The 26806-nt window shown below is 37.2% G+C and overlaps 4 protein-coding genes across 12 annotated transcripts; 2 read left to right on the top strand and 2 right to left on the bottom strand.

Annotated features, from left to right (window-relative positions):
* Positions 1–50: 50 nt before the first annotated feature.
* On the top strand, positions 51–1723 carry MKP-4 (dual specificity protein phosphatase MPK-4). The gene is made up of 2 exons (XM_035886827.2): positions 51–443; positions 653–1723. The coding sequence occupies exon 2, from the start codon at positions 660–662 to the stop codon at positions 1704–1706; it is 1047 nt and encodes a 348-aa protein (XP_035742720.2). The 5' UTR covers positions 51–443; positions 653–659; the 3' UTR covers positions 1707–1723.
* Positions 1471–6430, bottom strand: LOC118450846 (uncharacterized). Of its 2 annotated transcripts, none has more exons than XM_035886834.2 (3): positions 4544–6430; positions 4016–4239; positions 1471–3005 (listed from the first exon to the last, which is right to left on the bottom strand). In XM_035886834.2, the coding sequence occupies exons 1-3, from the start codon at positions 4662–4664 to the stop codon at positions 2586–2588; spliced, it is 765 nt and encodes a 254-aa protein (XP_035742727.2). In that variant the 5' UTR covers positions 4665–6430; the 3' UTR covers positions 1471–2585. The 2 variants fall into 2 exon arrangements, with proteins under 2 accessions (XP_035742727.2, XP_035742728.2); XM_035886835.2 differs by having other exon boundaries at positions 4016–4194; positions 4544–5181.
* On the top strand, positions 4203–22348 carry PsGEF (Protostome-specific GEF). 7 transcript variants are annotated; one of them, XM_035886788.2, is made up of 17 exons: positions 7851–8135; positions 10217–10484; positions 11533–11775; positions 11850–12475; positions 12587–13452; positions 14366–14603; positions 15371–15431; positions 15912–16193; positions 16360–16668; positions 17751–18166; positions 18275–18487; positions 18554–18916; positions 19020–19131; positions 19218–19654; positions 19818–20042; positions 20129–20471; positions 21002–22348. In XM_035886788.2, the coding sequence occupies exons 3-17, from the start codon at positions 11533–11535 to the stop codon at positions 21254–21256; spliced, it is 4989 nt and encodes a 1662-aa protein (XP_035742681.2). In that variant the 5' UTR covers positions 7851–8135; positions 10217–10484; the 3' UTR covers positions 21257–22348. The 7 variants fall into 7 exon arrangements, 6 of the variants coding, with proteins under 6 accessions (XP_035742683.2, XP_035742681.2, XP_035742680.2 ...); XM_035886790.2 differs by lacking the exons at positions 7851–8135; positions 10217–10484 and adding an exon at positions 4203–4469; XM_035886787.2 differs by lacking the exon at positions 10217–10484 and having other exon boundaries at positions 7852–8135.
* Positions 22349–22415: 67 nt separating this feature from the next.
* mRpL30 (mitochondrial ribosomal protein L30) lies at positions 22416–23682 on the bottom strand. Of its 2 annotated transcripts, none has more exons than XM_085662835.1 (4): positions 23264–23611; positions 23075–23201; positions 22664–22993; positions 22416–22548 (listed from the first exon to the last, which is right to left on the bottom strand). In XM_085662835.1, the coding sequence occupies exons 1-3, from the start codon at positions 23368–23370 to the stop codon at positions 22706–22708; spliced, it is 522 nt and encodes a 173-aa protein (XP_085518961.1). In that variant the 5' UTR covers positions 23371–23611; the 3' UTR covers positions 22416–22548; positions 22664–22705. The 2 variants fall into 2 exon arrangements, with proteins under 2 accessions (XP_085518961.1, XP_035742744.1); XM_035886851.2 differs by lacking the exon at positions 22416–22548 and having other exon boundaries at positions 22634–22993; positions 23264–23459; positions 23524–23682.
* Between the last annotated feature and the right edge of the window lie 3124 nt (positions 23683–26806).

The raw sequence follows: 26806 nt of genomic DNA, 5'->3' as shown, positions 1-26806 counted from the left end.
TTGGATAAGTAAAGTCTATTATAGGGGATGCAGAGGTAAAACATTCACCGTTTCCGGAAGTAGACGTTTCGTTTTACCTGGCTCTGCCATCGAAAATGATTAGAAAATGAATAGTAAGTGGTGATCTAAGAAGGTATCATAGGTTTTTCAACCCTTTTGCAATTTTTAACAAAAAAGACATCTCGAGATGACGAATGTGTTTATTAAGAAGACCCTTTCATCAAAATATTACGATCAAGTAATCGTTAAGAAATGTTGTATTTCACGATCAACAAGAAACAATGAACGAACGATAAATATTTATATTTGCGTGAAATGAGCTAAGTCATCAAATAGAGGTTATCATCGGTCTGCGATGTTTGCGTGCGTATGTGTTTAACGTATCGGAGAATATATCTGCCGTTTTCAGCATAAGTAAAGATCGAATAGTTAGAAATTTTTTGGTGAGTCCATTTTCAATTCTATACTCTATATTATTTTTTCTATCTACATGGAATAAAAATGTAGGTTATGGCGTAAAGTTTGTTAAAACTGAACGTGGCGCCAACAATATCAATTATATTTTCTCTACATATTATGTTTTTTATATATACAAATACATATATATATATATATATATATATACATGCTTTTTTATTATTTAAAAATTTAGGCTAATCATGGCACAAGACGAGGAAAACAAGTTGATTAGAGAAGATTTTAATGCCGGCCCATCCAGTTTTGATGAAATCGAACCAGATCTATTTCTAGGGAATCTCACAGCTGCCACGGATGTGAAGTGGTTGAAAGAAATTAATATGACTCACATACTTACGGTAGATTCTTGTCCTCTACCAAGAAAGATTCAAGAACGATTACCCAATCTCACTGTAAAATATATTCAAATAACAGATATGCCAAGGGAAGATTTATTAACTCATTTGGAAGATTCTTATGAATTTATTGATCAAGCTTTAAAATCAAATGGCAGAACGCTGGTACATTGTTACTTTGGCGTATCCAGATCCGTTAGCGTTGTTATCGCTTATATTATGAAGAAACATAGAAAATCTTTTTTAGATGCATTGGAAATAGTCAAACAAAAGAGACATTTTGTTGCACCAAATCCTGGATTTATAGCTCAATTGCAATTATACGAAGAGATGGACTTTGGTATAGACAATACTAATGTTCAATTTAAGATGTACAGATTGCAAATAGCTGCGGATAAAGTGAGGAAAGTGAAAATTTTACCCCAAAATTGCATTGATTTAATAAAGCCGGATCCTGCATTAACGACTATACGCCCAGAACCAACCGTTTATCGTTGTAGAAAGTGTCGAAGAATCGTGGCAAGTGCAAGTAATATTTTACCGCATACAATGCACCAACGACAGATTTGGCGACATATTAGTTCTAAACGAATATCTAAACAGATAAAAGACGGGGAAGATGGAGCAGAACGTGTAAATGTAAAGAAAGAAAGCGAAATGACAGAACTATGCACAAAGATATATTTTGTGGAGCCGTTGGCATGGATGCCAGACATAATGCATAATGTGGAAGGAAAGTTGAATTGTCCAAAGTGTAATACAAAATTAGGCTCTTTTAGCTGGGTAGCCGGTAGTCAGTGCCCATGTGGTAGTAAAATAGCTCCTGCATTTTATTTAGTACCGTCTAAAGTCGATTGGAGTAATGCCGTTCAGAATGTACAGATAACAGTATAGTACCAAAGATTAATAGATCATTTATGATGAAAATGATTCTATGGACGGATAATTACAATAATTATTATTATCATAGCTGTCATTGTATTAATGGTAAATCTGCTAAAAATTTGTATTATATTTTTATCATAAAGCGTATCGGATAAAAAATAATAAGACATTTGTAACAACGATTTGTAATCAACAATTTATAATGCAATGATGTAATCGATTTCAATATTTACGTCTTACTTTGAATAGAGTCGTCTGTCGCGCATAATAGCGATTATACATATACATATATATATATATATATATATATATATATATGTATATGGATATATATATATATATATCTCCATTGTGTAATTAATGATATTTCTTACAGTATTATTAAGAAAGTTATACTTGTGTTTAATCTATCCGACTGCTAATACTACATGCATTCGCATATTATCCCATTTGATCAAGTATACATGGATATCTATATACACAATACAGTAAATCTCGTTAAGGAATTATTATGTATACCTTGTATACGATATCCTTAGCTCTCCTCACGGTTTATACAACGTATAAACATATATATGTATGTATCTATGTATCTATATACCCTGTTTAGAAAACTTGTAGTAATTAAGAAAAGTCTTGACTATTAATTAACTCGACTTTTAATTATAAGTCTTTTCTACGTCATTGATTACAGTTGAAAGTGAAAGTATCTTTGGTTTTAACGAACGAATCCTGTGCAAGCGCTAGAATCTTGTGGACGAAAGAAAGCAGGACGAAATAAAATTATTATCGAGGACGTGTAGATTTGAACATCGCAGAATTCTTTGATTTTGATTTGATTGGTCAAAAATAAATGACAATATCGGAGAAGAAATAAGAGAAAAAGAGTCACATGCTCGCGTGCATGGCGGAGTAGGTAGCACTGTAAGGATGCGATCTCAATCTCAATGCGCTTAGACCAGTTATAGTTGTTCCTTCGACAGCACTGTGAATTTCTGCTGATTGATGATATGATGGTAGAGCAGGTACGTTCCCAAGATTAGCGTTAACAAATCCGTGACAATTACTGCTTTGAACGGTGGTATAATGTTGAGGAGATCTCCAGTATTCGCTATAGGAATAATGTGGAAGCTGCTGCGCTTGGAAGGAATTATTTTCCGAATTGTTTTCGTGCATGTGACTGCTTACTCTTATCGGTCGAAGTGGTAAAGTGGTCGTTTCCAATTCTCTGCTTGTACAAGTGCCACGATTAAGTACCGAACTTCTTTCGTTTCGCCGGAATTTGGCGCGTCTATTTTGAAACCATACCTGTGAAAGGCAAAGTCTGTATGAATTTAATATAAGATGGGTAAGAGAGACACATGGAGATTAGAGTAGAAAGAAGTGTTGTTGATGGCAAGGGCGAGAGCGAGGGCGAGGATGAGGGTGAGGGTGAGGGTGAGGGTGAGGGTGAGGGTGAGGGTGAGGGTGAGGGTGAGAGCGAAGGAACAAGGAGGAAGAAGAGGAGGCGGAGGAGGAAGAGGAAGAAGAGGAAGAGGAAGAAGAGGAGGAGGAGAAGGAGGAAGAAGAAGAAGAAGGAGGAGGAGGAGGAAGAAGAAGAAGAAGAAGAAGAAGAAGAAGAAGAAGAAGAAGAAGAAGAAGAAGAGGAGATTCGTGTCTCTTTGCGGCATGCCGCACAAACAACGCATACGTTGGATTTGCGACGCGTTCTTAGGAAAGACGGGACAGCGTGACGGCTCCTGGCAGGCGTACATATATTCGTAGAGACAGGGAGACAGACAGACCACAGACGGAAAGACAGACAGACGGTCAGAGTCGGGAATGAAAGGGAGTGAGGAACAGTAAGAGAGGGGTTTGCGAGACACACGTGCTGGGATCGCGTCTCTCGCGCCTATATGCTAGGCTAAAGTACGCAGATGCTGTTGGATAGACAGACGCGCACGATCTTAGGCCGCAGCAGGCTAATCATAGCTTCTTTCCTTGACAACCTGTCTCCTTCGATTTTCTGCTTATCTGTCCGCAGCCTCCGCCTTCTTCTTTTGCCTACTCTTCCTGCTACCATCCCTTTCTCGCTCGTTCTCGTCCATTCTCGCCCATTCTCGCTTATTCTCGCTCATTCTCGCTCTCATGTTTCTATCCTTCGAATATAATCTCAAGAACACGTGTATTAAGAGAGACAGTCGGTTACTTTCTCAGTCACTGTTCTTCAGTTACTGTTCTCTTATTTGTACATTACAAGATTTTACCGTTTTATTCGAAAAATTCTAAGAGTAAATATACTAGGCAAAAATATCTACTTATAATCAGGATTGAATTACCTGAACTCTTGCCTCCGATAAGGATACTCTAGTAGCGAGTTCCTCGCGAACAAAAGCATCGGGATAATGTGTCCTTTCGAAAACCCTTTCTAATGCGGCCAACTGTTGCGCCGAGAAGGTTGTCCTACTTCTCCTTGGTCTCCTACTTCCAGTCGTCGACGTTCCTTCAGTGTGACACTCTATGTGTATTTTAGAAAAGTTTTTTCTTTCTTTCTTTTTTTTTTCTACAAGATTTTATTCAATATAAGGAATAGTGGAAGATGCTGCGTACGACAAAGTGGTCGTTCAGAAGAAAAAAAGGAAAAAAAAGTAGTCGAACAGACACAGACGCTGCGACTATTCTTGAATGAATCTACTGTGTTTGAGTATTCATCAAAGCGGTATAATATGAGCAGTATGGGCGGAAACACAATTTCGATGGAATCGAACATGCTTTGTCGGTATAGCGTAGTTGGTAAGTTTCTTCTTAAAAGAATCAATTTAATGATATATTATTTTATGATATTTTTATAATTTGTTGATTCTTACCTAACGAATGCATCGTCGACGTTGATAAAAGTCGTGAAACAGTGAAATCTTGCGACGCATGATTCGTTGATTGCGACGCTATTATGTTGTTACCAAGCTGGTCCACATTCGCACCGATCATTTTGCTCCGAGTTAGTCCGATTAATTCCTAAACGTCTTATCTTCTTTTTTATTCTCCTTTTCTAAATCATTTCAACATTAAGTCACTATGTTTCATCGATTCAATAATGTGACCATCAAAGAGTTCGTTGGTTCGTAATTCTTTTTAAAAAATGGAAACATTTTTTCGATTTGTAGAATACCATTTACTTTCTGACGAATTACATTTTATATAAATCAGTTGTGATAATCAACGAAACGTTGATCGTACGAATCTTTGCACTGTTCGATCTTTCAATTTCTTAATTCGCTTGAATCCGCACTGTGCTATTGTGCGTAGTTGCTACTGCAAACACCAAAATGTAAAGTTTTCATCTTTAAGAAAGAAATAATTTATTTCGCGCGTTTCATCAAAAAGCCACGGATCGAGAAGACGCAAAGGGAGAACATTTTGTTCGGGATACTGGAATACCAACTGACTTAACCGACTTGAGACGTACTGAAAGATTCTTCTCTTGTCTCTTCGGATCTTCTCTCTCTCTCTCTTTCTCTCTCTCTCCCCCTTCCTCGGTCGTCATCAGAGGCAACGCGGCGAGACATGCGAGGAGAGAAGAAATAGAGCGTTTTAAGAGTAGGTGGAGATTTTCTTCGCAGGCTCCACCTTCATTAGGCGCTCATTGGTTTTCAAATGTTTCTACTTACGTTTCGTTTTATCGGCTTCCGTGCGCACCGCGAAATCTTCTTAGAAACGAAAGGGCCTATCTGTGCGCATCTAGCGACAGACTCGCGACCAGAGAAGCTATTTATTTCCGCGAAGGCGTACGCTCAACAAATCGCGTGTTTTTAGAGTGATTAATTTTAACGACGATTGTTTTATTCGTTTTATCGATATTACTGATAAATAAATGGAAAATAGCAAAAAAAATCTTTCGTTTATCAATGAACGTGGAACGATACCGGCAATTTGTAAGAAATGCAGACAGATCGAGAAGAGAAAAGTGGACAAGAGGGTTGCGTGTCCTCAAAAGTTGAACGAGACGAAGCGTCAACAGCTGACCGCTTTATGTTCGTCCTCTCAATTCAACAGGCATATGATCTATGAGCAATAGATATGAGCAACAAAATCATCATGTTTATTCTGCGGAATTTTATTTATAGGATACTTTCGAGAATACATTTGGCCTCTCGTTGTTATCTATTTAACTCTAGATGATTATATCGGATTTTTCTTGAACAAAAATAATTTGCTTGAGTTGGCTTTTCAAAAAATGAATGGAAAAGGAGAGAAAGGACTTTGGAAAAGGATCTACAGGAGAAAAAGAAGTCTGTCGGCGCCGATAGAAAAAGAGGGAGAATTTAACTTGCTATGTTGTAGCCTCAACGAGACGGACGGGCGCGTCGCGACGCGCTGACACGTACACGTCGCGCGTCGCCCTCGGTGAATTATTAGGCGTGCCTGACTACATCACCACGTCTCTCTCTCTCTCTTTCTATCTTTCTCTCTCTTTCTTTTTATCTATCCATTTATCTATCCATCTATCTATTTATTTCATTGTCTTTTGAAGCATAACTTTCATCAGTGCGATTTCATCCAATCGAAAAGGAAAGTTATTCTCATTCTCCAAATTGTACGTTTTTTCCTTGTCAAAGAAAGCATATTCTATGGTGGATCAATCGTTGGATTTCTAAGGAAAAGAATATAGAGAGGAAGGAAAAGAGGAAGAAAATGTTGTTTCTTTCATATACATGTTCGTGATCTTAGCATCGTTTGACCAATTATAACAGCCATGCGTCATCCCTGCCAATTAGCAGCGACTCGAGAGAAAGCGCCTGAAACTTTTTTTCCTTTTTTTGGCGGTTGACAGAGTGTGGATAATTTTACGCATGTGACACCCTTGGTAAACGCACTCTCGTTTTCGATATTCTTTTCTCTCGCACTCCAGAATGTCGTCATATTCGCGGCCTAATTAATTTCGTTTATCGGTTCGAATATATCTACATATACGTCTGGGTTATATACGATGGGTGTATGTTTAACAGAGCGTGAAGCATGTTATCCGTTACTCCTACTACGATATTACAACCATCACAATGGTGGAAATGTTATTCTATACGTGAATAACGCCAAGGGTTGATCACTCCTTTCGTCCAGGCGCACTGTCTAACCGACGCGCGAATTAAATATCACATCATTTTATTCTCTATCATATTATTAGAAAGTATTGGTATCCCATAGCATTCGCCATTTTACTTTTATCGTAACATCTGTTTATCGTGAACGGAATACTGATCTTTCGGTACGTTATGTCTACTTGCATATTTCTAAATGATTATCATTGGTATCTAGTCGTGATTAGATGGAAAAATGAAAAAAGAAATATATGATAGTAAGAAAGGAATATGATAGGAAGCATTTGGAAATATTTGCGAGGGTTAATCACTCCAATTATTCTATATGTCCATAATAATTCTTCTATATTTAATTCTTCTATATACCTATCTGATTATCAATCAATCGTTCATGGTTATATACGTCTTTTTCAATAGAAACCGTTCCGTTGTGTCGCATCATGCTTCGTTCAGACCGTATAAATAGATACTTGCCTGCTGACTCGTATAATTTTTAAGCTTTCCAAAAAAATCATGTAGCAGATATTCGCAGAGGTTCACGTGACGAGTGAAAATGTTTCTTCGAGGAACTATCTTCTAAAGGATTCTTTTTGTTTTTATCCGTGGTGCAACGTATGATTGTAGTGGTTAACATTCAAATTGGACGAAAACCGGTTGGAAGAAACATCTTCGATATTTGAAAATAGTGAACCCAAGTTCAGTGAGAGAAAGAGAGAGAGAGGGAGAGAGAGAGAGGGAGAGAGAGAGAGAGAACGCTGATGGTTCCTTGGCTTCCTCTACTTCTCTGATTAGATTTCACGTCTATGTTTAGAATGGTGATGAGCTTGTCTATGTTTCGAAAGCTTTATCTTTCGCCTAAAGTTTATTTAAAAAAATATTTATTCCTTCGATTTTATTTAATTACGAATCAATAATTTTATTATGTTGAATTTTGTCGAAAAAAAAAGAAAAACTATTCATCTTTTTTGATATGTAGAAATAATTACAAGTATCTTCGACTGCGATCGTCCACGTGGGGAGATTTTGAATGGTTGCCATAGTTAGGTCACGATTGTAGAGGGGGATAGAAAAAGAAAGAAAGCAAGAGAGAGAGAGAGGGGGAAGGGAAAGGGAGAAAGGAAGTTTGAAAACCTTCTCTAGGGACCCTTACCTTACCTACATAAGGCCCGTAGCTTTACCCCACCACGTCAGTGAAGAACCAACCGTTGTAGCATTCACATTCGTGTTGCGACCGTGTTGTTGTTCACTCGAAAAATTTAACCTCTCTTATGTGCACACAAGTTTAAAGTGTGATACGATAACAGTGATAATTGATGGGATTCGTGGATGTATGTTACAACGATCAGGGATCCAGTAAGATAAAGTCAGTACTAACTTTTATCTATCACTTTTCATTTACTAATTGTGATTATCTATTATTTTATATATTTATGATACCATTTTAGAATAAAATTGATCATAATTGCTATTTCTTAGTTGATTTGAAAAATAAATTATTCAGAGTCCATAAGAGTTTCTATAACTAAAAGATACCTTCGTTTTAATGGGTAGAAATTGGCGCGACAGAACTCGTTCCGCTCATTATTCCTATTTTATTATTTTTCTGAATGTCCTTCTTGGTGCTATAAATAGAATTTTATCACTATCTACGAAATGAGGAGAGAGAGAGAGAGAGAGAGAGAGAGAGAGAGAGAGAGAGAGAGAGAGAGAGAGAGAAAGAGACAAAGAGAGAGAGAGAGAGAAAATGTAAATGTGTTGTTATTTAATTGATTCGTTTGTATAAGGAACGTCTTTTATGTCAACGATCATAGAAACAGCAAGGAACATTGGCGATGCGTTTTGTGTACGATATATAGAAGTGATGGGAATTGGAATTAAAGAGAGAGAGAGAGAGAGAGAGAGAGAGAGAGAGAGAGAGAGAGAAAGAGAGAGAGAGAGAGAGAGAGAGAGAGAGAGATAGAGAGAGAGAAAGAAAGAGAGAGAGAGAGAGAGAGAGAGAGATAGAGAGAGAGAAAGAAAGAGAGAGAGAGAGAGAGAGAGAGAGAGAGAAGACAGACGGAGGCAGGTGTGCTCCAAATAATGTGCTTCTAAAGTCTGTCTTTTCGCAACGCCTTTCCCTCCTTTTTTCTTCCATCTCTCTCTTTCCTTCCTTCGTAAGTCGTCAAAAAGCGAGTAGCCTCCGAATGAATGCGCCTTTGATTGTCGTCGGTTGAACTCTTGAATCCCTTTCGAAAATCGTCTTTCCCCTCTCTTGCCTGCGTTCCCTGTTGTGCTCTCTCTTTCTTTCTTTCTCTCTCTCTTTCTCTCTCTCTGTCTTTCTCTCTCTCTCTCTCTCTCTCTCTCTTTCTCTTTCTCTCTCTCGTCTGCGAGACCATGCCGAGACAAGCAAAGGTGCGTAGGGTCAATCCAATATAAATCAGAAGCGAATCTCATAAGGCAAAGGCGGAGAACACACATACATAAGTGCGTGTGTAAGAGAGAAGAGAGAAAGAGATGAATAGAACATTTTCTGGGACCGTTCGCGATGTACATAGACCATATTGCGAGTATAAACTGTCCTCGTATTTATGAGCTCGTGTTCCCAAATGTGTTATCGAGTGAGATCTTGAAAAAGGTATCAGGTACACGAGCTTCGTCATCACCTGCTTTTCCTTTATCCTTTTCTCTTTTATTTGTACGTTTTCTTATTTTATATACACCAAGACAATATCAATACCGCTTACGTTATTATTTTATTATAGATACGTTATCATTTTTTGTTCCTTATTTTTTTATTAATCATTCGTTGCAGAAGCCATATATTTGTATAAAGACAATTCGGTTTATAATAGTTCGGTTTACAATTCGAATTTATATTCCCTCAAATGGCTTTCTTCGTTTCGCGTATAACCGTCTTTACGAGAAGGGTTTTAATCGTATAAATTATGTAAAAGGGACCGTTCTTAAATTGTTAGCAAGGTAATTCTCAACCGTCGCTCCTTTTTACTCGTTTACTTGTAGTACGATGGCGCGAGGTCAATCCTGTTTCGTTCCTCGGATAAACAAGAGCAGGAAAGAGAAAGAGGGTAGGTAGATGAAAAGAATTGGATAAGACCTGATATTGTTATTCGTAAAGCAAAGATCCCTTTTTTTGCAACCTTCAAACTGGTCGGATTGCGTCTTTAAAATTCGTAAGGATGTTTTATAAGTTATAAAATGACGGATATATTATACATATATACGTTGCAGAAAGACGAAAAGAAGAATCCTGAAGCACGATTTAATATCTTTATATCTTTACATAATATATTTAATATTTTTATAAAATCAATCCATATTCTTTACGTTCATCTTTCTTGAAATATCTTTATGTTTAATTTTCTTATCAGAAGCGTCTATATTCAAATAAAGAAAAATTGAGAGAAAATGCTCATACGCGTGAAATGATGGTGTATTCCGTTTTAGGATCAACTGCATCATACTTAATCTATGAGGATATATTCAATGTCGAGATGTTTTACGAGGTAATAAAAGTGACAGATACGAGGCATAATATTGCATTCGAACGAGAGCGAATACGACGACGACGATGATGACGACAATGACGACGACAATGATGATGACAACGACGGCGACGACGACAACGACAACAATGATGACGCGAAGATTGCAATACGTATAATAAGTTGCGATTGGCAAAGATTCGCATAGCCGTTTAGTAAGCGGCAAGAAAGTTAGTAACAAAAGTGACTAATAATTTAAGATAGAATGTCTCAAATTGTGAAATATTGAGTTTTCAAAATGATGAGATTCATTTCGCGTTATATGTATAAATGTATAGGTGTAAATGAGATGCTAGGCCAACAACGATAATAATTTTTTCTTATTTTCTCTCGAATGTCAATGAGAATGTTGCAAATTTATTTCGACGTTTATTGAAAGCACCTCATAGGAGGGAGGGTTTATAAAAGCCAGATGGTTCCTATGTCTGTTCTTGTGCGTCTTACCATAGGGGCAGGTGCTTTCCAGCGTTTATGTGTCCTTCGTGTTTATGGTGTTTTCAGGGTGTTCACTAAGGCAGTACTTACTTTCCTGTATTTATATGTTTGAGTATAGTACAGAAAGGGAAAGAGAGTGTGTGTTAACGAAAAAGTGCGTGTTACGGGACAGAAGCGCGTCTGCAGCATGGCGACAGCTTGTATGCAAATGAATGCATTTTTATATTTAACAATGCGTCGCGTTTACTCTTTTGAGGAACCGTTAAAAGTGAAAACCTGATGTCCGTAATAATAATTTTTTTTTCATCATTTTTGGTATCAACGCCCTTCGCTTTGATGGAATGTTTATGATTAGACGATTGAGCATATTTAAATAATAAAACGTATTTAAACTTATCTATAATGTGATTTTGTCTTTCTTTCTCGTAACGTGTGACATTAACAAATGAATAGTTTGTTAAACAGTCGTTAAGCTCAAATGAGTGTTAATTCGTCAAACGGTTTTTGATTACCGTTCCGAGTTACACCTGTTATGTTATTTCTCTTATGTTGCGTGACAGGTGCAACCTTGCACTTTTGTCATCGAATGTGATTTTCCTGTTATTTTTCTGTATGCTCTCTTTCTTTTTGTTATGTCGTCGACTTTATCCTATCATTATTTCAAGCACGAACAGAGATCGATCCAAGGTCTTGCAATCGTTAGTCGTAGTTATATGCATACCATGCACGTAGCAAAAGCCCCCTTCTCACCTCGAATATATACTTTCGTTCTTTCTTTTAAAGATGCTCAAGTGGACCGTCTCGAGATCGTTGTCAGCGAGTAGCTCGACACCCCACGCTCCAGCATCCGCTTTGAACAAGGCGTCCCGCAGGCCTTTTCGAGATCTGTCCAACACACCACCGGCCGTCGGTACCCAAAGCAGACACGTACATACGTCGAACCTACAAAATATTACAACGAAACCTACGCCAGTTCGTCGTAGACGGTGTCGTAGTTATGGTAGCGATTTGAGAACCTACTTTCAAGTAAGTTGAATCAATTTTTCTTCGAGGAAGAAATCTATATTTTCTCGAATATATAATCGAATCTTTTTTTGAAGGCAACGAAAACCAATGTAAGGATTGGAAAACGACAATCGCTTTCTCAACGATTTGAAGGGTCACCCAAGTTGGAGAATTTTTATCAAGGTACTCCGCGAGTGGATACAGACATAGAACCATTGACGTTCTTCCCAAATGAGTGTAAACGTTCAACGGCTTTAACTTTACCAACGGATCCAACTTTGTTTTTGAAGAGTCGATCGAAAAATTTTCAAAGCAACAATGAGTTACCGCAAAATATGTTTAACGAGGCGCGTGCCAATTTGCAGTCGCACGTTTCGGATTTTTTTCATCAGATTTCTATGGCCACTAGTCCCGAAGACGTGATGGAGGCCGAGTTCGTGCCGTTAGACAAGTCTCGAATGTATCCCGAAAAGAATGATTTCAGATTAAAATTGGAGGAATCTAAAAAGGCACAGTTCCAATCTAAACTGGCGAAGGTTACCAAGATTCACGCGCGAAGTAGAACTCCGTATTACAAGAAGGTCGTTCAAGCTGTTAGTCCTTTGAAGCAGTGTCTTCAACAACAAACTCCGCTTGCCGGGAAATTATCGAATTTGGCTTTAGATCAAGATTTACCTAAATTTGAAAATATGGATAATACGGTTACGGAAGTTCTCAACAGGTAAGATCTGCTGCTGTTGCTGTTACTGTTGCTGCTTCTCTGTTATGTTAAATACATAAGTAATGAAACGCATTATGTCGATATTTAACTTTGTCTGTTTAAATTGTTTAGAGAAAACGAAACAAATTTTGGAGGCAAAACAGTCGCGGAGATTCTTTTGAGTGACATTGAAGAGAGGAAAAAGATACTCAAAAGTCGTTGTACAGTTACTATAGAGGAAGACGAAACCTTCTCCTTCGAGGAGGATCATACTTATGAAACGATCATTCAATGCGATACGAAAATGATGGATGAGAACGAAGCTGCTATTTCGCAAATAGGGATACAGAGCGATAGTTCCGTGTCTTCGGCTAGTCAGCTTTTAGAGGATCCCTCGCCGATGTCTTGGCCCTTTACGTCGCCAATCACCAATGAATTCGACGGTGAATTCACTTTGAAAAGACAGCGCGGTATACGTAGAAAACGTCAGCAACAGAGAAAAGAGAAGAGTGTTTTCGAGGGTAAGAAACCGAAAAGAATGATCAGGATAACTTCTGGCGGGAGTCCTAGATCAAATCAACTATCAAAAATGGAAAACAGGGATAATCCTACGATAGAGGCGATCAATCCTAATGTAAAGAAACTCGTCCTTGAGACAGACTTAGATTCTACTTTGGAGGATAAACAAATCCAAAATCAACAGTTTTCGAGTAAATCGTCCTTCTTTTTCAAGAATGATTGTAAGAAAGAGGAGCATTCGGAGAATAATGGAAAAAGCACTATATGGGAGTTGGAAAGTCCTAAATCGTTTTTGACAGAGGGCTATCATAATTCGATCTTAAACTCAATCTCTAATACTCCAGAAGCTCCGTTGGTCGCGACCGTTCGAAGATGTTTGAAATATAGTCCGGAGAGCGAGCCATCGAAATCGGATTCGGATCGTCGCGGATCTATCGAAATCGAGTATTCGTTCGTTGCCAATCATATACAAGTTCGAGGTGAGTCGCCAATTTACATTACCTTTTATTAATGAAAATAAAAGGGGAAAAAAGAAAGCGAGTGGGGATGTAGGGTTAGTTGAGTTGCTGGAGTTGCTGGATACGTTCCTGCTGATTCTGTGTTTTTAACGGGACATGCGCATATCGCGAGCACAGTACTCTCTACGTGAGAGATAGAGATAGAGAGAGGGTGAGAGAGAAAGAGAGAGAGAGCGAGGAGTTTATCACTTGGCAGCATAGAAAATAGCAGTATTGTACCAGTAACCTACAGACCTTTCTAGAGTTTTCATATCGGTTAGTAGGCTCAACGTCATTGATTCTTGTCGCAGGTCATCCTAGCATAAATATAGAAAAGGTCGAGAATTTTCTATCCAGACGTAATTCAAATGAAATCCTGGCTTGTGCGTTTAACAAGGATACACTTAGTTTCCAAGCCGTCTAACAATGATCACGTTCCTTTACTTCAGCGATATCTATCGAAACAGGCGACAAACATATTGGAGAGATTGTGAAAGTGCGCGTATTACGAAATGAATCAGTTTTTATACGAATATCGACAAATTTCTCCTTCGGTTGGTAGCCTTTATTGGACGGCGCAAGGCGTAAATAGTGGCTTTCGAAGTGGTTAATGGTCGTGGTACCAGTGTATTAGTATCGTCAGTGTGTTTCGTGCATTTCATCCGATCATAACAGCCTCGAAAATTCTCTTTTCTTTCTTCCTCCTTCTCTCTCTCTCTCTCTCTCTCTCTTACTCTCTCGTTAAGATCGGAAGATCCTTTTCGTTCGGACGATTAATTTCCTGTCTTGTGATATACACGTATATGTATAAAAGCTTAGAGATGAAAAGGTTGGCGATAAAATAGAAACTTTTTTATCGGTAAAAAAAAACGATATATACTTGTCTTTCGTGCAGTGATAAGGTGCAAGGACCTACGGAGGACCTACGAAGGACCTATTCACGCCTACGTTAAGGTCAGCCTAAAAAATATCAACGGTGAGGGAATCGTTAAGAGAACTGCGGTTCACAGAGCCACACCAAATCCCGCTTTTCACGAGACCTTAATATTGCCCTGCCCGGTTAATATCAATCAGTGCATCAGCAAATCTACGTCCCTGGATATCGCAGTCTGGCATAGAGATCGTCGAGCAAGGTGAGCATGCTCAAGGAAATAGTAATAATAATAATCATTATTGGAAAGTAGTCAATATCGGAGCTACCGACTTACTTTATTATGGTATTTAAACAAATCTATTATATTTTCTTAATATGTAATTATCATCAACTTACGTTATGATAGAGGTAGTTTCTCGCTTTAGACGATCATTCTATCTAATTTTTTCAATAGATAATCTTTATATGGTAGGGATTTTTAGATAAATAGATAGGGATATAATAAATTTAGTTGTAGCCAAAATTAAAAATACGATATTATTTATTTATCTTTTATTTAAAACATTTCATATCAGTTTTAGTTTTGAAAGGTTGAGCGCTACGGTCAATCCCAATATCTAAGCTAATATCTAGATTTTCGAGTATTCTTTGCGGTAGGAGGGGAATCGATTCTCTCGAAGCATGCGCATCGGGATCACCACGTGCACTTCTCTCGTCACATCTGCACTATTATAGCATGTGTATGTAGATACCTTCGCGAAATGGTAGTCACGTTGCGCTCGCGCATTTATATTTTCTCTCCCTTTCTCTCTCTCTCTCTCTCTCTCTCTCTCTCTCTCTCTCTCTCTCTCTCACCACCTTTCTAATCTATCACTTTCTCCAACACATACATAAATCCTACTTAGCTTAGCATGTTTTTGAGTGACAATGTTACTGTTTTAGCATGGAAGTATATCACGGTAGATACACGATCATCTAAAAGCAATTAAAAATTGATGTTTGTTTCTTGTCTTTTTCCTGTTTCAGACGTAGCGAGCTGCTGGGCTGTATGACTTTACCTCTACCTTTGTCTCAGGATAAGGTAACGGTTAATATCTATAATGCGAAAAATTTGTAAAAGTTGAAAAAGTCGAAAACGTGAATAGAAATAGATCGATAAGTAAATTTGTTGTTACTTGATGCGTATATAATCGTCCAAATGGAATTTCTCTCGTAATGTTCGCAATTCATAGGTCTTCTCGCTTAAGGTCATGGTTAAGCCGGTTCGTTGGAGTCCAGTGGTCAACGAATCGTTGCAGAATCTGCTCGACTATCGCAACAGACATCCTTGTCTAATGTTTGTTCTTTTTTTCTTTTTTTTTTTACTGTTACACATCAACGAACAATGATCGCTGTTGCAATTTATTGCATTGCTTTTATCGTTATTGGTGTTCTTTTGAAGATCTTTGAATTTTTTTGATAACTGCATTGATATGTATATATGTAGAAACATCGATAAAGCATATGATATTTCTCAGTTGTTTGACTTATTGACCGATTGATATATCGTCGCTCGTGAATATCGTAGGAAGCAACATGGCACCCACTCGAATCTGGATCCAGCCGAAATACAAGTACCCCTTATGCAAGAGTACCACAAGAATGTGGAGTCTCGCCGCCTTTATCCAAGGATGGAGAATCAGATAACAACAATTCCGGTGGGGATGATTTGACGTATTTAAAACATCTTGAGTTGGAACCAGTCGATCCTCTGACCGGCTTACCTCTACATCCAGGCTTTACCGCGAGAGGTGGTAGAACGCCTTGTACTGTAACCAGAAGACTGATTAGACAAAGTGCTGTGAATCAGGTATCATATGTAGATATTATCCTTTCTATAGTAACAATGTCGACGATGTCAACGATATCGACATATATTGGGAAAGGAAGAGTGGAAAAAACATTGAAAGATTTAACTGTGTGCCTTGGTTTCTATAATATCGCGATATGATCGATATGTATCCCTTATTTACCAGGTGCCATGGGGTTTCTCTTTATCCTGGGGCAGACCGCCACGTGTGGAGCGCGTCGATTCAGGAAGTCCTGCGGAAAGATCTGGTCTGAAACCAGGCGATTACGTCGTCTTCGTCGAAACAACGAACGTTGTAACGAAACCGAGGGACGAGATTTTGGGCTTGATCCAGGCGGCAACGAATCAGCTCATCCTTGAGGTTTATCGTAAGGGAGGCATTCATTCGTCACAGCAGAGGCCCAACTCGATGAATGTCTCTCTTCAACAAACTGTCGGTCCCGCTAGTCAGCACGCCGTCGCGTTCAACGCCGAGGTCGGTATCGGCGTTCTGGTGTGAGCTCGATGACAATACCGCTGTTTTAAAACCGCTTGATTCTTTCGTTCCTATCGTTATCGCGATATCGCTTGCCGCTCGATGACATTGAAAAGTTTCGATTTTCATTGATAAAAGCGAACGTGTCCGAGCATTATCGGAGCATCAATCATTTTATTCGCCTTATCGTTAAAATCGATCTACAGAACCGCGAGGCGAAAAGAACGGCGAACGTTTTGTATTTGTTTTCTTTTTTTCTTTTTTCATTTGGTTGACTGATAAACGCTTTTTTTTGTTTTACACGGTCCATATTTTGTATAGTGCATTTCCTTCCTTACCTCTCATAGCGATCGTTCGCGCGTTTCTTGTGGTAAGCGTGTTCTTAACTTATGATCTAATTATCTTGTTTGTACTTTGTTCGGTTGTCTTTTCTTTTTTTTTGTTGTTGTCAACAAGTTTTGTTTTAAACTATACTCGTTGTTATTTTCATTTATTTGAACACATCCTCATCCATTCCCCGTGTTTTAGCCATGACATTAAACTACGAGTACATGTAGGTGTGTATGCATCTTTGGATACAGAGGGAGCGAGAGAGAGAAAGAGAGAGAGAGAGAAAGAGAGAGAGAGAGAGAGAGAGAGAGAGAGAGAGAGAAAGAGAGAGAATGTGATTATCGTAGTATGAAATTAGGTCGAAATGATACTTTCTCTTGTTGCATGCAGGTCGAAAGATAATATTGTAGCAAAATTTTTCGTCACGAGTTATGTAACAGAATATTACACTCGCATGATTGCTTCGATCGATATACATACACATATATATATGCATATGTATATATAACTATATGTGCACTATATAGATCGATTCATTGTTAGATTTTGGATACGATTATATAAAAGATCGACCCTTTTTACAATTTCGTTAAAGATCATAGATTATAATGTTGATAAGCAATAATGTTTGTAGCTGATCAGTTTATTGAAAAATAAGAATATTCTTAGGTAAGGACATTAATGCATGCGGTCTCTCGATTGGTAGTAGTTCGAAAAGACAGGACGAAAATCTTGCACGTCTACGTGATCAGGTTTTTCCGAATCTTGCTCCGGATGCACCACCGGAGGAAGAGTTATCGGTACGAGAGGCAAGATACCGGGGGATTCTGAAGAGCGGTCACACAAGATTCATGACGCCGCTGGCCGAAAGGCGCGACGTTCTCTCCGCGGCGGACTACATGGTCCTCTTTCAAAATCTAGACGAATTACTTAAGATATCCGAGGAGATTAGAGACGAGGGTGGCGGTACCGATAGCTATCTCTGCAGAGTACCCAAGATCACGGCCGCTTACAGACGATACCTCAGTGGACTGCAATGGGCCTGTTATTTGCTCGTTGCACTCAGACGGAATACGGCCTTTGCTAAGTTAGTCTGTGAACCTGCCGTTCCTCATAAAAGGCGGCCTGACCTTACGGGAATCCTCTTGCTTCCTTTAGAGCATTATAGGTTCGTCTCTACGCCAGTTCCATCGCGCCAGTATTGTAGCGCTTATTCCAAAGTTTGAATAAGTTTCAAGTAATCTTTGAATAACTTTTATTTGTGGTTGCGTTTTAGAGAAATGACGAGATTACTGAGTCTGGCATCGCCAAGAAACTGTCAGCAAGCTCGAGATTTAGCACAAGGCTACAGAGAATCAACGGCTAATGCAGGCGTAATGGAACCACCGCGCGACACCGGAAGACCTTTACTTAGTTTACAGGAAGTCGAGTCGCGATTGGTTTTCGCAAAATGCAAACCGTTTACTTTAGCCATGCCAGGAAGACAATGGTCAGTTGATTGTCACTTATGATTATTTACGAACTAAATTTCTGACAGATTGATTCTATCTGACAGGCTTTTCGGCGGGGCCCTAGCGAAGGTCGAAGGTCGGGCTCGTTTGCAACCATCGTGGGCGCTCCTTCTTACCGACTTATTGGTCTTTGCTCGCGTTTCGAGGGATCGCGTTCTTTTCGTTACTGAGGAACCTCTGCGATTGGCCAATATTGCAGAAGCGTGTTTTACCATTAGAAAGAGGCCGACAGAATTCAGATTACAAGTGGCAATCAATTCGAATGGTAATACTGAGAACGGTCAGGCAGAAATGACAAACAGCGGAGGTTGTAGTCCCCATAGTCGTCCTCGAAGACGAGTCATCGTATTGAGAGCTCCTAGCCCGGAGCTCAAAGCAGTTTGGCATAACTTGCTTCAACGACAAATGTGAGTAGCGCCTACTTTTATTTTCTAAGTGGTTGCCCGAATCACTCGGATCGTAGATTATATCACAAAGTTACATTGTTTACACTAATCCCTTGTATTTTAGAATTTATCTAAATACAGGCTATGGTGGAACATCGAGTGTTGGCAGCCCCGAGGAGAGTCCGATTACCAGCACCAACTTTGCTCACGTTAGAGAATCGATGGAAAGTCCGCGGGTAAGGTGGTGAATTGGCATAAAAGTGAAGGATTTCGAGATATCGGATTTATTTGCTCTTTAATATACGATTCCCTCTTAAATTAGATGGGATTACGGGATTCGCATAAGCACGAGGAAAAAAAGGAATGTAATTCGAGTGAAAGTCTTGCCGATATTCTGAAAAATACGCGAGAGGACAATCATTTGGCCCAATGGGTGCGCAATTCTCACCAAATACCGCCTTCCGATAACGAAGGCTCCCTCGAGGAATGGACTGCGGAAGAGTTAGCTGCAAGAGCACCCGGAGAAAAGAACGAAAGATCCATTCAGGAAGCTACGACGACGACGACAGCAACGACGACGACGACGACGGCAGAAGAAGTCGTAACAGCGAATTCGGACATAGAGCAACAGAGCACAGCCTCCAGTGCCAGTTTAAGTACAGTCAAATCCAATAGTATTACGGCAAGAAAAAATGGGAGCTACGTATCCTCGAAAGAAAACTCTACGAGTTCTATCAACATCTGTAGGCGATGTCATAGGTTATATGCCTTACCGATAATCCAATGTATTAAATGAAGTACTTACCATATTTAAGATTATCATATGATATAGCATGTGCCAATATTAATTAATTAAATTTCCTTTTCTTTTTTTCTTCTTTTCCTTTCTTTGTCTTCCTTTTTCTTTCGTTTCTTCTTTCAGATCTGGCTGCCCCACGCCGCCTCTTCCAAGAGATCCTTTCTCTCCGTTACCTCCTAAAATATCTGTCATGCCACCTACGCCAGATATTTATACGGCGAGACATAGATTAAGAAATGGCCTACACGATAGTCCAGGACGTAACAGTCCAAATTATGCATCTGTCGACGGTAATACGGAAGATGGAAGCGAAGATGATCTTGACTGCGACGGGGAACCACCTTACAGGTAGATATTAGTCTATCATTCGATAAACATTTCTGTTTATATCAATCCGTTTTATTATCTTCTACGATAATCTCGATTCTACGTAGAACGTTGAGAAGATTCGGTACGATGAGTAGTTTGGACCAAGACGATGAGCTGGACGAGCAAGGAGACGATGAAAATCGTGAGACAGAATCACCACCTTCGGGTCTGAGAGCTTGGACCGCAAGAGCTAGTAATTATGTTGTTAGCAAGATGGTTCTTTTGGAGCAATTTAGCGAAGGGGTTGGCGATTACCTTCTTCAACCGCCTGTTCCTCCAGAAAGGACAGAATTTTCTCTTGATCCTAACGATGAGGAGGGTACTACGTCGGGTGCAACTTCGGGAGATGATATTTGGGGTACTCCAACCTCCGGAGGTCCAGACGACGAGAGTTTTACGACACATTCGGTAATCATTTCTAGAGCCACCCATTCACACACACACTCGCTCTGTAATATACTTGATTATAATAATTAATAATAATATTAGTACTTACTATATACATACACACACTTGTATTCCGCGGAAGGTATCGGCTACGCTTTGGTCAAAAATATTTTTGCATAAAGAATAGTGGCGTAACGCGCTTCTATGATCACAAAGTTAAACCTACTAATAGAATTTCCATTTTTCTTATTTACGTCTCAACTAAAAATAAAAAATATTTTTGCTAAAGTCCGAAACTAAACTTTGTTCAGTGACATGCGTTGCTTTTTCTTTTAAATACTCCGATGCAATCGTAAGAAACATACCTGCTATTACGTGACTACATGGTCCTAGTCTGTTGGCTCTTACAATACAATACCTATTGTTTGTCAAAGCCCGTACCTTCCCTGTAAGCATCTAATATAGCCTGTAAGCTTCGCACGCCTTTGCATGACTCGCTTGCCCTCTGTTTGCAAAGAATCATTAGCCCGAGCTGTGCCTGACTTCCCTAGCCGCCGCCAAATGGGACCGGCAATTTGACTGGTTCCGGAGAAGACAATTATGGTCTGAATTTATCTACGGAGGAAGATCACGATCAAGAATCGGATAACGAGGATTGCGGTTTGCCCGAACTAAGCATGGATCAATTACTTGGCGGAGGTAGCCTTGGCTCGCTACGTTGCTTCTTAAGTAGAAGAAGACTGGAGCCTTTACTCGAAGAGGAGGATTCCCCTGGAAGTGGAAAACATCAAGTTGGATGGTGGTGACAGAGGTTGCAATCGACTACGTTGAAAAACGTCAGCTCGAGTTCCGATGTAATCGAGAGAGATCGTATTTTTGCAAAGTTGAGCCAAGAAGACGAAGAGTTTCGTCGTAAAATTGTAGATCTTCATAGAAAACTGTCCGACGTAGACGAAGCCTCAAAACTTGAATTAACATCACCGGACTCATCGAAGAATGTCAAGGAGGCAGATCGTTTGAAAGAATTGGAATTGGTCGCGAGAAGAGCCGAGGAATCTAATAACAGAAATGCAGAAAAAATAAGTTTTGAGATATTGCAAAAGGAAGCTTATGCCGCGATTGCGACCGACGGACGTAGGCACAGGAAGTTGGATGCGCAGCACGATCATAGAAAACAATTAGAATTTATGATAAGAAAATCAAATAACAAGCTCGGAGAGGAATCCTATAGTCAGAATAACGGTCGTAATTCCATCGAGACGTCGGAAACTAATTTTTTAAATCGTTTGAGAATAAAACGACGTAGTTTGAAATTACTGAGCTTCCTTAGCGGCAAAGCGTATGATCGGTCGCAAGAAGAACGAGCAGCAAGATTGTTAAAGATGTATATGCCTGAGAAAACTACAAATGCGCATAATACAATCTGCATTCACCATACGTCCAGAGATAGACGATTTTGGAAGCTTCGGAGTCGTAGGCGATCGAGTTCGACTTGAATTTTAAATAGGACAACGAGAGATTATTGTCTCTCTCTTTATCTCTCTTCTCCCCCTTTCTTTCTTCATTACTAGGACTTCCAAAATGATCATGTTGTTAGAATTTTTTCAAATCTACTTACTTACTATATCAGGAGTTGTTTTCTCATAGAGATTAGTCTACAAATAGGATATCGAGTTGACGATTTCATTATAGATGTTAGCATTTCAGATAAAATGATAAATTCCAAAGGCTACTTGCGCACAATTAACAATCAGACGATATTCGAGTTGCAGAAAAGGTCTCGTGTTCTGGCATTATCAGTACGCTTAGTACGCTTATTATGCGCGCAAGTACATAAAAGTTTTCCAAAAGATGCGATTACGGCCTAGCAAATTACTTTTATTCTCTTTCGATGTAAGGCACCACTAATTGAGTCTTAATCGACATATTTTCGATAGATTTTCGATAGACTTAGATTTTCTTAATATCATTTTTGTTTCTTCTTCCTTTTCTATAATTAGTTTTAACGTATGTAATATCGCAGTATAGGACCGCACGACTGATCTAAAGCGGCACGCATCCTTTATTTCTATAGGGTCCTAACGTACCATTTACAGAACTGGAAATTTGACGAGATTTTAACGTTATGGTTAGTAGGATATAAATTGTAAGTTATAACGTATGATACATGAATAAATGATATATTATTTGTTCAGCGACTACTTTTATATTACCTGTTAATAGAAATTACAAATCTCTCTATATTTGTTATTATATTAAGGTAAAGTACCATTTAACCACTGTAATCTTAACGTTTCTATTATTTTCGGGCCTTCCAATTTTTTTGGATCATTTTCGAATTTTTCTGTGCTCGCTATACGCAATGGATCTATTTTGGGAACAACATAGAAGGTTCCATTTTCATGTAGATAACTTGCACCAAAATCATCTGTGTTAGGCAGCTTGTCTGGTAATTTAATAGGAGTAATTTTGACAAGATGTTTTACTTTCCACAACATTGCACATATCTCTGGAATATTTTTAACTATCACAGGATCCCTTCCCTATATACAGATATAGAAATAGTAAATTAGAATAATACGGATTATAAAAGTTATTTTAAAATGTTTTATAAAATTTCTTACTTTCTCTGCAATACCCAATTGTTTAAGTATATTTTTTTCCCAATAAGGATTACCGGCAAAAGGTTTTACTAATACAACCATTAAAAGCTTGGATGGTATAATTGGAGGATCTTCATGATTTGGGGATCTGAAATCAATGGTTCCAAATTAAGTTCCATGGCGATACAGATTACGTTTGTTATTTCATACCTTGGATAATATTTGACTTTTTCATATTTTACTGCATCCGAAATCCAATGTTTCGGTGCTGAATAGTTGCGGACGAAAGTAGTTAAAACTTTTGATTTGCTTGTCATTATAGTTGAAAATTTAATAATATAGATATTCGCAGGCTCACTTTTGTAGTCTTTTATAGTCTTCTTAATAAACTTTGCAACCAACAAAACTGCAATAAACGTACTTTAAGATCAGCAAGAAATTTTTATTTTCTTTGATCACATTCAAGTTACCTCAATATAAATTGTTATTTAAATATGCTTTCTCTCTCTCTATCTCACTCTTTCTGCTTTAACTCTCAAATGAACCATATCTGGCATAGAAAAGATTATAAAGGAGGTAAATCAAGATAGAACGTTTTGATCGTATTATGCTTGATTTCTTCGGCGCTAGTATCACTTTTAAGCACTACCTTGCGGTCGAAACCTACATTAAAATACTAAAATTCTTTAAGTCACTATATACAATATTTTTGTATACCTTGATAAAATTGAAAATTATAAATAATAAAATAATGCAATTAAAAAAAATTATATTTGTATTTCTTACAAAATAATTATAAAAGTATCGAAATTTAATAAATAGCTCTTTCTAGCTATATTTACAATCATTTCTTTTCCTTGTACGGGTTTAACTCTCTTAATAATAGGTAAAGGAAATTTGCATAGTTGCGGTTAAGGGAAAAATAAATAAGAAAGCAAACTAAAAACGAGCACGCAAAAGTAAAGCGGTTACTCTGTAACCTTGTTGTAATCATTTATATTTCATTAATCGTATTTATTGTTTTTACTTTTGCAATATCGAAGTACTTATTTTGCCTTATTACGATGATTTAATTAATAATTGTTCATTAATTGGCCACGACATATCGTATTTCGTATTAGATTTTCATATACACGCACACATGGCACGAAATGGATTTAAGGTAACGCTATGCGCATGCGCAGAGCGAATTATTCAATTTCTTTCGCAGTAATCTAATGCAATATTCATCCGGTGGATATCAATTTGACATGTCCTCATTGATTTCAGATAATTACTCGATTTTCTTTAACGTATATTTTATCTCCATATATTTCAATTGATAACTAAACGTGATCTTCATGGGACCGCGAATGCCAGACGAAATATTGTTGTGTTTAAAATATATTCATGAAAATAAAATTTAAGGGGACCCGTTTTAAGGGGACGCTTTCTATTCCAAATTTTTTCTCTTATTTTCATAATACAATGACTTTTTTCATTTTTTCATCAGTCAAATTTTTCCATCACTTGGTTGATTGCCATCAATTTGTCATTAAAATAGATTACAAACCACTCACTATTGGGTTGGCAAGTAAGTGATTGCGGAAAGTGTAAAGTCCATCTATCGACAAAATCTGCAATCACTTAGTTGCCAACCCAATATTTACCTTCAAATAAAAACTGGACAAAGGATCGGAATGTCGACTACAACAGCTCGATTATATCTCACAACTTTCCATTGACATAGCTATGTGAAAGATGATAATAATACAATTGCAGATGTACTATCTCACATTAATAGCATAAACATTCCACTAATTTGTACTTAATTATTTATAATCTATGATATTTAAAGTGTTTTATAATTTTTCAAGAATGTCAAAATAATTTATGTAATAATATCTTTTACAGTTATATCCATACACAAAATTTCAAAACCTTTTTATTGTAGTTTTTAAAATAATATTTTTAGGTTTTAATTCTCCATTATTAGTTTATCAATAAGTCATTGCAAAAATAATTTTATCATATAATTATTTTGTCATTTCAAGTTATAAATTGTTATAAATGTTTTTTCAATATAAATTAATGTCAGAGTTTCATAGCAGATGTCTTCAATAGAAAGAAATATACAACTTATATGTAATAATAAATTAATTATATTATTTTAATCAACATTCTAATTGAAATGATGATAGTATTAAGATTTTCTTATTTTTATTGCATAATAGATAAATAGCTAACTAATTCTTATGCTTCATAATATTAACAACAATTAACTGCTGTTCTATGCTAAATAAAAATTGTAGATAAGGTAAAGAATTAGATTAGTAATTCTAATTTTAAATTATTAATAAGTATAATAAGAAATCACAGGTTGAAATATAGTACGTCATTATATCTTTTTTTGTTTATAACTGTGCTTTTAAATATCTTTTTACAATTATGTTTACTGATTACTTTAAATAATAATTGAATGCAATAACAATGTTATGTTATTGAATGAGCTACATTTGTACTTACTATATGTAAAAATTATATATAAGCATTATATATTCATAAATTATTATATCATAAGTAAAAAGTAATTATAATGTGAAATTTCAATCGTCGCATTAATTTTCATCCTTGGAAATTCCATCAAATGATAAGAAGAATTGCAGTTAACTACTTTATCGACATTCAATGTAAATGCATTTACCATCCACACGATGATAATATAGTTATTATTTTGAATTTTCAAATTATAGTCAATAATACTATTTCCTTAGATGTCGTCATCATATAAAAATCATACAATCAAAGAACTATTGTCTATTTTAGTCATCTGAAATGGCTAGTGGTGCCATCTGAAAAAAATGTTATGATTTGCAATAATCGCAATACTGCATCAAATGATAAGAAAAATAATATTTACTATATTACTGATATTCAATGCAAGTACATTTGAGAGTATATTTCACGTTTTTATAGTTAAACATCATTATCATTATGAATTCTTATTAAATACGTAGTGCTCTACAAATTTTTAAAACGTACATGTGTTTACGTACTTGTGTGTATATCATTTATATAACGATAAGCGTAAATTACAGCATTAATGTCGTAAAAAGGGATTTCTCTTTCTCTCTCTCTCTCTCTCTCTCTCTTTCTTAATAGAAAAAAGTTTGATTCGTATCTTACTCTTTTATTAGATATATTTTTTCAAATATTAATACATAGTGATATCAGTAAGAGACGCGTAATATATAATTAATATATTAAATCAGATATCGAGATTCTCGCGAGAAAAAAGTTTTCTTAAGAAAAAAAATTTTTTGCGAGAAATAAACATCGATATTAGTGTATATTTACAAAAGTACAAAAGCTTACAAAACACCGATTTCTATACAGCGCGATTTACTAATTTCCATTTTCTTTCGTCTCTTTTATTCTTTTTTTGTCTCTAAACATCGAATTCTATTGTCAAAATTTGACGATGATAAATTCTCGGTGTATTATATATTTTTTTTTTTTTTTAATACAACAATAGAAAATTCAGACTTGTGGATTACTCGACACAACAAATGCTGTGATTATAGGCCTCCATTTTTCCAATATTTTTCCTGTTGAATGAATAACATTGGTTAAAAAGAAAAAAAAAATGGTTACAATTATATCAGTCCCTTTTTTGTTTAGTATCAATATCGATAAAGTGTTTTTGATTCGTATTAGCTGGTAAGATTTTTTGGTCTGAACATTTCTTTTTTCTAAACAAACACGAAAACTTTA

The sequence above is a fragment of the Vespa mandarinia genome, chromosome 19, assembly GCF_050613455.1.
Source record: "Vespa mandarinia isolate Hongniang chromosome 19, ASM5061345v1, whole genome shotgun sequence".
NCBI lineage: Eukaryota > Metazoa > Arthropoda > Insecta > Hymenoptera > Vespidae > Vespa > Vespa mandarinia.
The sequence above is the reverse complement of the archived record's forward strand: the minus strand, read 5'-3'. Positions and strand labels throughout refer to the sequence as shown.

Bases quoted from the DNA above. Each gene is read 5' to 3' on its own strand.
- MKP-4 (XM_035886827.2), top strand. From the start codon at position 660: ATGGCACAAGACGAGGAAAACAAGTTGATTAGAGAAGATTTTAATGCC.
- LOC118450846 (XM_035886834.2), bottom strand. From the start codon at position 4,664: ATGATCGGTGCGAATGTGGACCAGCTTGGTAACAACATAATAGCGTCG. The intron at 4,240-4,543 runs GTAAGAATCAAC...AAAATCTTGTAG, and splicing joins GTCGACGATGCATTCGTTAG to AAAAAAAAAAGAAAGAAAGA. The intron at 3,006-4,015 runs GTAATTCAATCC...TGCCTTTCACAG, and splicing joins TATCGGAGGCAAGAGTTCAG to GTATGGTTTCAAAATAGACG.
- PsGEF (XM_035886790.2), top strand. From the start codon at position 11,533: ATGCTCAAGTGGACCGTCTCGAGATCGTTGTCAGCGAGTAGCTCGACA. The intron at 13,453-14,365 runs GTGAGTCGCCAA...TCTTTCGTGCAG, and splicing joins CAATCATATACAAGTTCGAG to TGATAAGGTGCAAGGACCTA. The intron at 18,917-19,019 runs GTGAGTAGCGCC...CTTGTATTTTAG, and splicing joins AACTTGCTTCAACGACAAAT to AATTTATCTAAATACAGGCT.
- mRpL30 (XM_035886851.2), bottom strand. From the start codon at position 23,370: ATGACAAGCAAATCAAAAGTTTTAACTACTTTCGTCCGCAACTATTCA. The intron at 23,202-23,263 runs GTATGAAATAAC...CATTGATTTCAG, and splicing joins AAAGTCAAATATTATCCAAG to ATCCCCAAATCATGAAGATC. The intron at 22,994-23,074 runs GTAAGAAATTTT...ATCTGTATATAG, and splicing joins AATTGGGTATTGCAGAGAAA to GGAAGGGATCCTGTGATAGT.